Source organism: Perca fluviatilis, chromosome 2, assembly GCF_010015445.1.
Source record: "Perca fluviatilis chromosome 2, GENO_Pfluv_1.0, whole genome shotgun sequence".
In the NCBI taxonomy this organism is placed as follows: Eukaryota; Metazoa; Chordata; class Actinopteri; order Perciformes; family Percidae; genus Perca; species Perca fluviatilis.
The window spans coordinates 16,352,528-16,367,427 of record NC_053113.1 but is presented as its reverse complement, the minus strand read 5'-3'; the positions used below and the strand labels follow the sequence as shown (position 1 = coordinate 16,367,427).

The 14,900-nt window shown below is 38.7% G+C and overlaps 1 protein-coding gene across 2 annotated transcripts in view; it reads right to left on the bottom strand.

Annotated features, from left to right (window-relative positions):
- The window catches only part of zgc:113279 (uncharacterized protein LOC553749 homolog), a 12,686-nt gene extending 3,366 nt beyond the window's left edge, over window positions 1-9,320 (bottom strand). For both annotated transcript variants that reach the window (XM_039784399.1, XM_039784407.1), the window contains exons 1-9: window positions 9,053-9,320; window positions 8,012-8,133; window positions 7,078-7,102; window positions 5,942-5,985; window positions 5,668-5,815; window positions 5,242-5,554; window positions 4,297-4,402; window positions 3,260-3,406; window positions 1,621-1,681 (exon numbers count right to left, since the gene is read on the bottom strand). In XM_039784399.1, coding sequence (XP_039640333.1) covers window positions 1,621-1,681; window positions 3,260-3,406; window positions 4,297-4,402; window positions 5,242-5,554; window positions 5,668-5,815; window positions 5,942-5,985; window positions 7,078-7,102; window positions 8,012-8,133; window positions 9,053-9,215 — 1,129 coding nt within the window. In that variant the 5' untranslated portion in view covers window positions 9,216-9,320. The remainder of the gene's footprint in view (window positions 1-1,620; window positions 1,682-3,259; window positions 3,407-4,296; window positions 4,403-5,241; window positions 5,555-5,667; window positions 5,816-5,941; window positions 5,986-7,077; window positions 7,103-8,011; window positions 8,134-9,052) is intronic.
- Between the last annotated feature and the right edge of the window lie 5,580 nt (window positions 9,321-14,900).

The following is a 14,900-nucleotide window of genomic DNA, read 5'->3' as shown; positions in this document are numbered from 1 at the left end:
GACGCACCCTAGTGGCAGCAAATTTATTTTGCAGGGGGGGTCTAGGCACTCGCCGTTGGCTTGCGAGCTGGCAAAACCAAATTTTGGTCAGGCCAATCACATCGTGTATAGAGTCGGTGGGCGGGCTTATGGCTGCTGCTGCTGGGAACAGCGGTCTTCTGGAAGACTTGGAGTTAAGCTTTTCTTCGAGAAAAGAACAAAGAACGGCACAGAAATCGTTCTTAAAAAAGGAACATGTGTTCGGAGTTTTGCAGACCGGATACGGCAAAAGTTCAATCTATCAACTAGCTTCGCATCCTTCTTCGTTGCTCTGCCTGGTTGTAGCGCTATCCTATTACGTGTAGAGGGAATTTGAAAGACAACCGTTTATCCCGCCCCTCGGATTGAGCTCCGTCAATGGTGAGTTCCCAGACAAAACATCTTGATGTGGGTCTGGCTTGTCAGGCTAACTTAATACAATTTTGTGATTGACTTTTAACTGAGTTTCCTCGGAGCGAAATGATCCGAGTGAATTTAAGATGCACCTTTATTGTGAAGGGTAGAATTGGAAGACCCAGCGTTATGGCAGCGCTTTTTTTCCCCCTTCAACCTTTTTTCCGCAGTCTTTTATTTTTATTCAGTTTGATATCCAACGCTGTCCATAACTGCTCCAAATTCCAATCCCCAAGTTCACTGGGTACCCAGGAAACCAAGTGTGAAGTAGACTGGATAAACGGTTCATGAGATATTTCAAATACAGACCCCAATTTTTTTAATTCAAAAATATGACTACATTTTTGGAATTCTATGAATCGATTTTTAAAATCGGTAGAGCTTGAATCGCGATACGAATGTGAATCGATTTTTTTGCACACCCCCTAGTTAATTACTGTTACAACACTGAGAATTTTTATGATGAGAACTAGCAGGCTTTACAGAAGCTCACAGACAACAATTTAAAAAAAAAAAAGAAGAGGCTTGAATGTGTAAAACACCTATCAATTGTGCTGCATTACAGTGATGGCAGATTATGTGGTCGTACAGTAAAGCAAACAATATACTGTGTAAGTTGAGGGATAGAGACAATTACAGCCTATTTACTAACGTTATTTAAAACAAATATCACAAGAACAATTTCTATTCTTGCACAAAATATATAAATGCAAGCACTTTCAATGACCCATGTATTTATGTCTATTTAAAAGAAATTTAATTCACAAACATTCAAGGATTTTAACCATTTGGGAACCATGTATTTGGTACTTTTATATGCAGATAAAAGGCTTTTTTTCTCAAACCTTTATATACTTAAAATGTAGGCCTATTGGTGACTGTGTGTTTACATTTTACATTTGTATGTCCTTTGGCGGTTTTGTTTTTTTATATAAGCCTTTACATGTTTCTACCACCACCTCCATGTATTTTATATTTCCTTAATGTGATTTTTATTTGTGTGTGAAACAAATAGACAAACCAAACTCTTTTTTTCTATCGTTAGGTTTTAAAGGGTTTTCATTTTTTTATTATAATTTTATGTATCCTAATATGCGACCACTCTTGAGCATCCCTTTTACTCGAATTGTTAAAACACCTTGTAAACCTGTTTTTGGAAAAGAGCTTTATGAAGCTTACAGTACTTACCAGAGTTATCAGTGGCTTCAACGTCAACATACACACCGTCCATCATAGTCTGTCTCAGAACCTTAAAGAAAACATTGGTTAAAACTGGTTAAAGATAGTTTGGTTTGGTAGGGGAGTTCAGAGCAGCTCCTGCACAGAAATAAATTAAGATTCTTGTCCGAGATGTGTTGTTGTGTTCTGTTATGGTTCCGGACATCGGTACCACAGCTGTTGTGGCCCTGGTTCTCTAAGATGAGGATAAAGGAAACAGATCGGTGGACAATGGAAGTCTTGAGCGATTCCAGTAATGTAGATTACTGAGAAAAACAAACCTTTCCAAGATGTGTCCCTACAACATCATCACATTCTACACTGCTGACACTGAACCACATAAGCTAGAAAGCAATGTACAGTAGGATGATGAACAAGAGCACATCTGTTTGTGTGATTGGTGGAGGTTACACAAGATTTAACTGAGGTACACCCACTTAATTTAGCATGCACAACGCTTTGGCAATGCGTGGCATTCAAGGAACACATACCTGCCGCCTTCACATGGCAGACAACAGAGAGTGTATTCTTGCTGTGCAGTTAAATGTAGAGTATTTACTGGTTTAGGAATGCATGATCAATGTATCATCGTCTATAAAATGTAAAAGAAAATAGTGAAAAACCATCATGCTTGTTTTGACTAAAACACAAAAGATGTACCAGAAAACAATGAAATCCTTGAACTTGACGAGATGGAACCAGCAAATTTGTCTTTTTTTTTCCAAATGAAACAATTAATCGACTATCATAATTGAATTTTTTTCCATTTGAGCGGTGCTACAAAAGTGACCACAGTTGGAAGAAAACAATTTACTTTAAAGAATAATGGTAGCTTACACATGTTCCGTTTTTGCTTCACATATGAAACGCAAATGCCACGCTGTACACAGTCTGTGTGTCTTGCAAAACCGGCTACGTGGGTTTTTGTCACAGCTTTTCTTCTGAGCCGTTTTAACGACTTGAATGCCAACACAGATGACACATGTACCTGAAAAACGTGTTAGTTTGGATCAAAGGAAACCATAATTGGAGCACCCAATTCCTTCTGACAAACTGGGTCATGTTGCTCTGTAAAAGTAAATATGATGCGATATGTGAGCAATGCTTGTGAAGTGCGAGCCGCAGAAACGAAATGTAATGAGAAAAAAAAAAAAGGAACAGTCAGTAGATATGTTGTCCCGCACACAGTCATTCTCTTGCCCGATTGACAGATGATGTTTTTTTTAAGATAATATTTTTGTGCTTTTTCCGCCTTTAATTATGATAGGATAGCTAGGTGAGAGAGAGGGGGAAGACATGCAGGAAATTGTCACAGGTCGGATTCGAACCCTGGACCTCTGCGTCGAGGCGTAAACCTCTCCGTCTATGTGCCCCTGCTCTACCCACAGATACAACGTTGAAAGTTGAAATGTTAGTTTCTAAAATAGTTCATGTAATGTGCTGCCTATCAGTGTCATTCTTCAAATCCTGGAACCCAATGATGAGGCGCATAATTTGCTCATGTTTCGCTCATATCCCATCAGTGGTGTCTGAAATACCGCTTGTTACATAAAAAAAAGAAACACAGACAACCTATTTTGATCAGTAGAGAGGAAAACAAGGCTCTAACCTCCAGGACTCTGATGTAGCCTTTCTCAGCACTGAGGTGGAGGCAGGTCTTTCCTGAGTTGTTGGTCTCATTGACGCTGGCCCCCAAATGGATCAGATCCGCTACCATCAGGTGGTGGTTGTGCTTTGCTGCATGGAGGAGGGCGGTCTGTGAACAGAGAGCCATCAACATCCAATTACATTTAACAATTCATTTGTTTTCTTATACCTGTGGTTAGGGCTAGGGGTGTTGAAATGAATCACTGCATCAATGCATCTCGATGCGGACAAGAGGGATTCTGCATCGATGCAGTGACAGACCATAATCGATTATTGCCTCCTGAGGTTACTTGCTGATTTTTCCAGTAGCTGCTTTTTTGTTCCTGCCTTTTGTCTGCTGCGTTCAGACTCCGCTGCATTCAGGAAGTGTCGTTTTTAAGAGCAGATACAATAAAAAAGGGGAGTTGATATATATCTGACTGCTTTAATTTGTTGATGAAAACAATGTGTAGCAATATATAATTATGCTGAGGAGGTGACTCATTGTGATGCATCGGGATATTGCATCGATTCGAATCGTTGACTGGATAATCGTAATCGAGTCGGGAGACCAGTGAAGATTCACACCCCTAGTTAAGGCACCAATAGTATCCATCAGACATTTAAACGCTGAATAATTACTAATAGGTTTGATTGCACCAGTGTAAATGTAGCTGTAAAATGAAAGTGAAGAGTTTTAGGTGGCTGCTACTTAAATATCATCCAGATACAGTATACGTTTAAATACACCTGCCATTATTGTTCAGTATGAATCATGCAATGATATATTATGTAAACTGGCTTTCCAATTGCAGTTAAAGCAGAACCTATTGAGACTTGCAACCTAATTGTACATATTAACATGGAGGCAAATACAACAAAGTTCTCTTGTGCCACATTGATATATATTGTATATACACTGTACATAAAAGCTCCTGAAATGTGGTTGAAATAGTCACAGGGAATATAATGATTTATATACAAAAACTAAGATTGTAGCTCAAATGTCTTGTACTGTACCATTCCCTCAGAGTCTTTGAGGTCGAGGCTGTTAAATGCGGCCATCCTTTTGGCGATCGCATAGCCCAGTGCCCTCTTCCCAACACACGCCACTTTATGGAGAGCTCTGAAGGGACAAGAACAATCAGACATATTTAGACAAAAAGAAGTACTTCACGGTAAAGGTATTCACGGACACAAACAACATTCAATCTTGTAAGAGGATAACAGGTCTGAACATGAGTTCTATACCGTGTAGTTAGTAGAGGCGTTTCATAAAGCAAGCTGAGAAAGAAGAACATAATTACAAAAAGCCTGAGGGGCTGAGTGAGAACAACAAAGTGAACAGTAGGTCTTTTTCACAGCAGCCATTTTGACTTGGAAGAAAAGCACAGGTGTTACTAGGAAGTGTCCCAGTAAACAGGGTTTTATAGTAAACTTAAACAGGATATAAGCAGTATAATATTTGTAGTTAACTGAAACTAAATGAAAACTAATAACTTCAAGAAAGACTAAACTAAAACTATATTGCCAGGTTAAAAAACTAATAGAAATATAATAAAAATGAATTATTTCAGTTATATATTCCAGCTATATTATAAAACTACTGAAAAACAGCATGCATTTCTGTCAACTCTCATGACATTGAGCCACAGAAATTGAACAGACTTGAGGAGATGGCCGTAATGTAGCTATATACTTCTGAGACAACAAAAACAAACGGAAACTACTGTAAAAGTAAAACTAAATGTATAAAAACTAAACCTTTCTAAAAAACTGAGACTATAATAAAACTAGTAAACACACTCTAAAAACTGACTAAAACTAAGTCAACCATACAATATCGTCGCAATATCAACATCTAGGTATTTGGTCAAGTATATCATGATATTTGATTTTCATCTATATCGCCCAGCCCTAATGTACTGCATAATTTCCACATGCATACAATAACACCAAACTTACGTCCTGCCGTGTCCATCGGGGGCCAGCAGTGCAGCGTCAGAGATGTCCCTGAGCTGGCTCTCTTCTTTCTGAAGCTGGGCCCAAAAGAAAGCAGAGTTGTTCCGGTTCCAGTCGTGGACCTGGGGATAAGCCCACTCCTCCCCTCGTCCACCAACGCTTCCAGTGTTCCTCATGTTGAAATGATGGAGGCTGCTGTGCATGGAGCCTGGAGGGGACAGGGCTTGCTGGTACTCTGCTGTGCTTGGGGAGTAGGTCATGTAGGACTGGGGGCTGGGGATCATTTCATCTGACTCATCACTATTGTACCCAGAACCTTAGTGAAAGGAAATGTGAGGCATGTGAGGGGTGGTAGTAGTTTGCTGTTAACATATTTATCAAAGTTATATTTTAAAGAGGAATAATGTGGATTGGTTTCCCATGACTTACCAGTTGGAGACCATTCAGGAGACACTGGAGGTTTGGAGGGGGACAAATATTGGGGAGGGGACAGGCAGGTGTTGCCAGTTCTGAGATCCTCCTCCAGCACCTCAACGATGATTGCCAGCTCCTCCAGGCTTTTTGTGGGGCGTTTTCTCTGCAAGCCAAAGGCAGCCGAGGTATTTAGAGTTACTTAAAAAAAATAATAAAAACAACTCCTCAATACTGAGATGTGATTTACAGCTTTGCAGCTTTCCTGGGGTCTGGGCTTTTCAACACTCACCTTGGTAGATCGGCGTCCTTTGCTAGTTTTGACTCGTTGCTTGTCTACAGTGGAAGAAAAAGTTTAAGGCTGAGAGTACTCAATATGTTTTCACAATTAAAGCGAGTTTAGTTAGCATACTGCAGACAGGGTTCTTGCAGGTTTTTGTTCCTTCCCGTTGTTTCACACAACCTCTGTATCTATTTAGAACACTGCCATTCACAAGTTTGGAATGAGCTGGTATACTGATGATAGTTTTGGCCCCAAAGGAAGAAGATTTAAATTATTAAAACTTCCATTTAGTCTATGTCCCCATAGTGTTGCATGCTGTTGGAACTTGGATTTTGAATTTGTTTTCCAGTCCAGAAAAGCTCCTAGAGATTGGCATGGGGTACTTTCCATAAAATCATCTCTCAATGCAAATCAAACCAGCTATTAGGCTAACTGAAATAAAACCATGCCAATCTCTAGATATGGTGAAGGGTATGTGATGACATGGGGCTATTTTAATTCCAAAGGCCAAGGGAACTTTATCAGGATGCATAGTATCCTGGATCCATGAAATAACTGGCCTTTAAAAATAAAAATCTGCCTGCCTCTATGGGAATTTAACATAGGGGTGTGTATACTTATGCCCCCTGTATTTTTAGGAAAAACATTTATTTATTTACGATACATTATTCATTCACAAAGAAGAGCTTTGATTCCAGCTTGTTATAGGCTGCATTATATTATAGGCTGCATTATTATGCACTTGACACTGAAACAGGAACCTTTAACTTTTTAAATCTGCACTCATTGTGATGTTAAGTTTCTTCTAGCAATGATTTCTTCTATTCTTATTTAACTGTTGCTCAGAGGTATCTTTATCTCTTTCGACTGTCAGTCCATTGAAGTCAATCAGTCAGTTGAACAATTAATTGTTGTACAAAACAAACCCTTAATAACATATATTTGTAAAGAGGACTTTCTACAACCTAAACACAGGAAAGACCATTCAAAAAGATAGAGTAGTACTCTCAGACATCTGACTGGACCCAATCAGGCTTTTGTGGGAGGTGATCCAAACTTTTGAATGTGTAGCTCTAAGGAGGAACAAAAGTCTCCATGACACCACACCTAAATTCCTAACGCTCTTAGATGTAGGTTTTACTGACCTTTGACTGTTTTTCCGTATATCTCCTGCATTCACGCACATTTGTGCCATGTGAAAAGAAAACAAGTTGAATCAGGGTGAGTTGTCTTTTAAATGCTTCAGATTTTTCAGAAACAAACATAAACATTCCCTGCTTGCATGTATAATAGTATAGATTTGATGTCTAACAGACCAAAAGAAAATGCTTGAGGTCTGGAGTTTTTACGCCTACAGCTTAACATATTTTCTGCAGGTAAAAAACACATTTCCAACTCTGGTTACACCAAATAAATGCACTGAAAAGACATGTCTTAGTTCTCCTTTAAGCAAACTGTAGTGTAGTTTTTCCATGCATAAAAAACAAATATGGGAGAAGGAGTCTAAAATCTTTTCAGAAAAAGGATAAAAGCGGATGACATTTGATATCCAGCTGTTTATCATGCTGAAAATTAGCCAAACAAAGTAAAGCGTAAATGTGATATACATTTTTTAAATATTTTTTTCAGGATTCATTCTAAGACAGTTGAAACTATCCTCATATATCGACTTTAATCTTTTTATTTTTTTTCACATGTAACCATCAGGAAAATTATTCCCACAGTTTGGGGTTTGTAATAAATACAATAAAATTAAAATAAAATAAAAAGGTTTGATAAATAAAGATCATTCAATACCACAAGTCATGTCCCCTGTGTATCAACTACAATCAGACATTTTGGTAAAACTTTAAAACCTAAAGCACTTTTGGATGATTTGTAAGTTTGTTGCTATAGTGGAAACATTTCCTCATATTAGAGTACATGTTTGGAATTGCACGCACCAACCAACCAACCAACCAGGAAACTAACTGTAAACATGCAATACAGAAAGTAAACGTATCCATCAGAGTTGGTGTAAGAATAAAACCAAATGTGATTTAACTCTTAGTGATTGGGTCTACATTTTGACAAAATTACCTGAAAATCTTGAGGTTTACAGCCTTGGGCTATACGGATTTTTCTCAGTAGATCCCTTACAGGCATTTTGACACGGACTCCAAGGTAGACCTTCTCCCCCCCATACATGGAAACTCTTTCAGCTGGTGAAGAAACAATGGATGGTTAACCTCCATGGCAGGATCAGACAACACAACATTGACAAACCAACGCAGATTCAGCTGTCCTTTCATATTACACACAACTTTAGATGGAGGAGGCAAACTTCTGTACCCAATGCCTCACATTTGACTCTGGATTGGGTCATAATTTGTGGTCTAATACCAGCATTAAGATGACAGGAATGGTTAGCTTGCTGTCACAAAAGATAGTTATTAACACTACTCTGTTTTTCTCTGACTCTATTTGAGCTGTAAACACAGATTATTATTAATTGAACAAGCTCAAACTGGCTTGAAATAGCTCTTTCAGTATGACATCAATTGGCAAAAACCTTCCCAACATTTCAGGCACAAACATGATTTTTGTATCCTCTGCCTGTGTCTTTACTGTTACCAAAATGGAGACCTGATAGTAGCCTAACATAAGACAATGTCAATATCTGCTCAAGCCAACAGTTAGTTACAAGTTACTAAATATGTCAAGTTAAGTACTGAGTTGATTGCACTAACTCGAGTATTTCTATTGTATGCAACTTCATCCACTACGTGATATTGTAAATTATATAATGATTTACTTTTCGGTTGATGATTTTACTAAACATACTCAGTTGGCAGTTTATTAGCTAAATATATCTGAAACAACAGTCCTGCAATAAATCCTACCTTCGTGGAGGATATATGTTCAGGTAACTGTTTTCGACAGGACTGGTGTTGATTCAAAGTTTTGTACATTCTGGAGGCTGTTGTACGGTTGAACTGAAGAAGCGTTTACTACAATTCAGTCTTAACACGCATTAAATGAAAGTATTGGAACATTAATATTCTGTATTTGTAGGCTAATATTTAGAATTCCAACCTAATGTTTAAACGCCTGCCATTGGCCTATAGGTAAACGCCATACCTTTTTGACGACCGTCCACATCCCGGACAGTCAAACCAGAAGGTGTGTGTGGCTCGGCCAAGCCGGCCGCGGTTTCCCCGGGCAGAGGAGAGAGCCCAGACCCTATGTCTGTTGTTTCATCACTTCTTTCTCGTGGCTCCTTTCGTTTGTACAGTTTTCCCATCTTGTACAACTACTGAAAAGGAACTGTTAAAGTGAGAAAAACGGGAGTTCAGCAGCCTTCTAGTTCCAATGTTAAAATAGTTGAAAACACTCTCCTCAGCGCATGATTATATCTGGCGTAATGGGCACGTACCGAAGACAGAAGAGGACCACGCCTACTGCTTGGTGGAAAGGTCGACGCCCACTCTGAGTAGGTCAGAAAATAGTTGGAAATTTCAGAAGTACCTGTAACTGACCATAACCAACCATAATAAATGTAGACATGATTGGTTTTCAGAATGTAAAGCAGTGACTCCCAGTTGGAAGGAACAGCCAATCAGTAGGATTCATACAATAGTCTTAAGATTTCTGTCTGGTGGTGGACCGACCGACTGAATGCCAGACATACCGATGTAGCTAAGAACTTGAAAAAGGGAAGAAAACTGTTTGTTTGAGAATGGGTTGAAGGCGCTGTGGAGATAAGTCTCGCAGGTGAAAAAGAAATATAGCCTTCTTAAATTGACCTGGCAATGTGAGACTAGGTTGAAGGTAACATTAAAAGGTCCAATATGTAATAAATCCAAATGCGCCATCAGATATTAAGGAAACATGCTAAGTTGGAATACTATCTTTTCTGACAACAATGCTTAATGCCAGTATTTTCTCCTTTTGAAATTTCCGTTCTGTGACAGAATTTCTGTTTATGATTTGTGATTTGGTTGCCAGATATACCTGTAGGTCTAAACAGCTGTAACGTTAGTACAGCCATGAAAGCAGCAAGCAAACGAACAGGATCAACGGAGATAGATTCTACCTGACCTAAAAAAAAGGTAAGTTGGGTAAATATTGGAGATGTATTTGAAAGATGGAGACAGCTTATGTTAGGTTATAAAAAGTTAAACCATTGGTGATGTCTGATAAAAATATACTTTTAGTTAATGAACACTGAATCAATACCGATTTCATCACACCACACCTAATCAGCATTTGTTTGGCTCCAGCTTCTAAAAGAATCATCAGGTCATATCTGACATTTAGCATACTTAAGAAGACTCATTTCCTCACAGAAAAGGTAACTGTTGCTTCTGCCTTTTGGGGAGCCACTCCCTGCGGGGCCAGACTTGATTAGAACAAAGGAAATGCAAACTCTGTAAACGAACAGAATCGGCACTACCATGATGAACGACCTTTGTCTGTGACCAGGGGCCTGTTTCACAAAAGCAGAATATATAAATCCAGGATAACTGATAATCTGTGCATCCTGGCTTGGTGCGTTTCACGAAGGCCAAGCCAGGCTGAGGAGGAGCGACTAGGTCGAGCCAGGCTGAAGTAACGCAGATAGATGTGCGTCCACGGCTTTCCTCAAAAGAACGCAAGGTCAATCACAGATTTACTGATGCCAACATGGAGAATACGCACTGTACATACTTTATACAGAGTGAGCAGGAGCTTCTTGTGGAAGTATGATGACGTGAAACACATTATTTGTATAAAAAGAAAAGAAACACAGCCGCTGTAATGAAACAGCGGGAGAAAGCCATCTGGACTGGAGTGTGGATCAAGAGGTCAACCTACACTTTCTTAAATCCTTAAATAAATAAATAACCCAGTTATCTTCAAAAAAGAAAACAAAAAATTAAAACAAATTTCACTGGATCCTTTTTGCAGTATATCATGTAAATGTAATGGCATCTGGTTTTCACCAAGTTGTGAAATCAATCTTTGTCTGGCTTGACGGTATTTAGGACAACACATGATTACATGCTCTATGGTCTCTTGACTATTGCAATATTCACACATTCCATCAACATGCTTTTTCATTATAAATAATGTTCCATTTAATCCTGTATGTCCTAGCCTCATTCTGGACACCATATCTTCTTCTTGCTTACATCTGTATGTATTCGTGTTTTTCCCCACTGTTCCTTGAATTCTATACAGGTGTCTCCCAGACTGTTCATTATCCCACAAAAACTGCCATTTTGCATTTGTTTTAGCTTTAACTATACTTTTGATTTCAGCTTTACTATATTTAATATCCACCTCTATATCAGGCAGCTCTGCTGCTTTCTTCGCACACCTATCAGCCAATTCATTACCTCCTACACCTATATGAGCTGGTGCCCATATAAATGTAGTACTAATACCTGACTTAATCAGATTGTTAGCTAGTTGCAGTATGTCATACGCTATATCCTGTCTAGACTCAGAGTGAATACATTTAAGGCTTGTCAAAGCTGAGCTGGAGTCTGATGCAATCACAACTTGCTTATAGGGCTGGGCGATAAATCGATTTTATTGATTAATTCGAATGTGTAGTTAACGTGTATTTGTTTAAATGAAAAATCAATTTTCTCCTTAACATCCGCCGACGCTCCCCTCTGGGCTCCCATAGCTCCGAACGGGCTCATCCCTCCCCCCGCTTGTTTGCCATAGAGATACAAAATCAACATGGCAGCGACAGGGACTAACATGAATTATTTTCTTAACCTACTTAGCTACTTATCTGTAATCTCCGCCGAAATGACCGGCCCCTCACTGTGCACTGTCCCTGGCTGAGAGTCACCTATTCTTGGATAACTGAACCACCAGCTGACCTGAAGGGGCACCATGCGGGGCACCAGAGGCGGTGTTGAGGAACTCTTTTGCAGCTCAACACATCTACTAAATGCCGCTGATACAACCAAGCTGTGACGGAGGTCTGTAGCGGCTTAAACAACTTGCAATCGCCGCTCTGTAGCACAGATCTCCGCTTCGACGTTTGTTTTTATCGCTACGAAGGAGCTTGCTACAGGTATGCTACATTCAAGAGACCACGGGATGTTAACGTACGCTACTCAGCAACAGGTGAAAATAAGGTACACAAAAAAATAGGTAGTTAATGATTAGTTACTGTTTTTGAAAGGGTAGTTACCCTTTTTCAGAAGGGTAACGAATGATTAGTTACCCTTTTTCAGAAGGGTAGTTACCCTTTTTCAGAATGTTAGTTACCCTTCTGAAAAAGGGTAACTACCCTTTCAAAAACAGTAACTAATCATTAACTACCTATTTTTTTGTGTACCTTATTGTAAAGTGTTACCACCTGTATGTGTGAAAACAGCTTTATCTCACGCATCCGTTTTGTTGTTGTTGAATATATAGCCCCCCCCCCAAAAAAAAAAAATTATTTAACTCAAAACCAATTTATATTTCCACAAAATTGGCATGAATAATCATAATGGTATACATGCCCCATGTGTGTGCGTGTGTGTATGAGTCAAAACAAAATAAAACTTGTTTTGAACATTTTCTTTGTCATCTGCAGATTGATTAGGCTGTATTTCCCAGCCCTACTTGCTTAGGTCTATTGCTCTCTACCCACAGCAAGGCCATCCATACACACACAGCTAAATCATCATTAATTCTTTTAGCAGATTCAATATTTAATTGAGGGATAACATAAGCAATTCCCATTTTCGTATCAGTCTTCTGTGATGCATCAGTATATATAATGATTCCTTCTTTATATTTCCTTGAAATGTATCCCTGTACCCTGTAATGATCCACTTCATGAGCCTCCTTTTCCTCCAATAAGCCTAAGTCAACCGGAACCTCTACCAAAAGCCAAGGAGGGACAACTGAACAGACCACTGAAGGGCTTATGTCCAGTGCACTCATTCCCATCATGATTACCTTCTGCCTTATTGTCCATCCAAAACTTTGAATTAGGTCATTCTCTCTTTCTTGACATTGCCATAAAACTGACTGACTCAAATGTTTGTCACCATGACCCCTCAAATTCGCCCAGTACACAAGAGCCAGTTAGTCTCTTCTAAGATGGAGAGGCATCTCCCCCATCTCTACCTGAACTGCTGCCACAGGAGCGGTCTTAATTGCCCCACAGCATAGCCTCAAACCTCGATTTTGAATTACATCTAACTTCTTTAATGATGCTTTAGCAGCAGACCCACTACACTATACACCCATAATCAAATACCGATCTCATCAGTCCTGTATAAATGGATTTCAAAGCAGGCCGACTTGCACCCCATTCTACTCCACGCAAACATCTCATTACATTCAACACTTTCTTACATTTCTTTATAATTTTTTGAATATGCATTGTCCAAGTCAGTTTTTTGTCAAACCAAACACCCAAATATTTGAAGAATTCCACTCGTTCTAAGTCTATTCCAGATAATTTGATTTTCACATTCATACTTATTTTCTTCCTAGAGAAGAATAAAGTCTTTGTGTTGTCTATAGAGATCCTAAATCCCCATTGAACGGCCCATTCTTGGACTTTGTTTACTGCCTGCTGCATCTTATCCACTACAAAATCTACATTTCTTCCCTTTTTCCACATTGCTCCATCATCTGCAAACAATGCTACCCCAACTGAATTTTGTATATGCTTAAGACATCATCAATCATTATTGAAAATAATAGTGGACTGATAATGCTCCCTTGTGGGACACCATTTTCCACACTGTAGCTCTTACTTAGTTCCCCATTTATTTTAACTTGAATTGTTCTGTCAGACAAAAACACTTTCATCCACTGGAACATATTTCCCTTTATTCCCAATATTCTTAACTTAATCAGCATACCATCTTTCCACAACATATCATATGCCTTTTCAATATCAAAAAATTATTCACCTGAGCCTTCCTTATTGTATCTTCTAGGTATACAATGGGATCCATGGTACCTCTCCCTCTCCTGAATCCACTTTGATAATGTTGCATTAAGCCTTTATGTTCTAACCAATATGTAAGCCTGTCATTTATCATCCTCTCCATATTTTTCCCCATCTGAGACGTTAAAGCAATCGGTCTATAGTTATTTGCTACATGAGGATCTTTCCCAGGTTACCTAATAGGAATGATGATAGATTCCTTCCAGATTCTAGGAATGCAACAATTTATCCATACTTTATTATACATATTCAACAACACATCCTTCCCCTTATCACTTAAGTTCTACAACATGGAATAACAGATTTTATCTCTCCCAGGAGAGGACTTACCTAATTTCCTCAATGCCTTATTGAGTTCAGACTTTGTAAATAATACATCCAATACACCCCCTTCACTATCCTCATTGTCAAACACATACTGATATTTTTTAACTGTCTCTTCTCTACCTCTCTTTTCTTTATGATGTAAATTTCCTGTGCTGTGCACTTTGGCTAATGTTTTTGCCATAACCTCTGCTTTTTCCTTACTACTAGTGATAGTTCGTTGCCCCTCAGTCAGCATTGGATATCCATATTCCCTTCCATTCCCTTTCATTTTTTTAATCATGTTCCAAATTCTCTCCAATGGAGTAGTTCGACCAATAGAATCACAGAACTGTTTCCAGTAATCTTTTTTTCCTTGCCTTATTGTTTTCCTGACTATTGCCTGAGATCTTTTATATTGAACTAAATTCTGAAAATTATGTGTTTTCTTTAACTCTTTAAACGCTCTATTTCTATCTTTTATTACGTCCTTACATTCTTTCGTCCACCATGGTACTATTTTATTTAAAGGCTTAGTTTTTGGAATTGAACCTCCTGCTGCAACAATTATCCCCCTGCTAATTTCACAACATAATTTATCAATATCATGATTATTATCAATAGATATCAATAATTCATCACTAACTTCTCTATACTTATCCCAATCTGCCTTATCCAAAATCCATCTCTCTTCTCTTACTTCATGTTCCTTTCTTAATTCCCCTC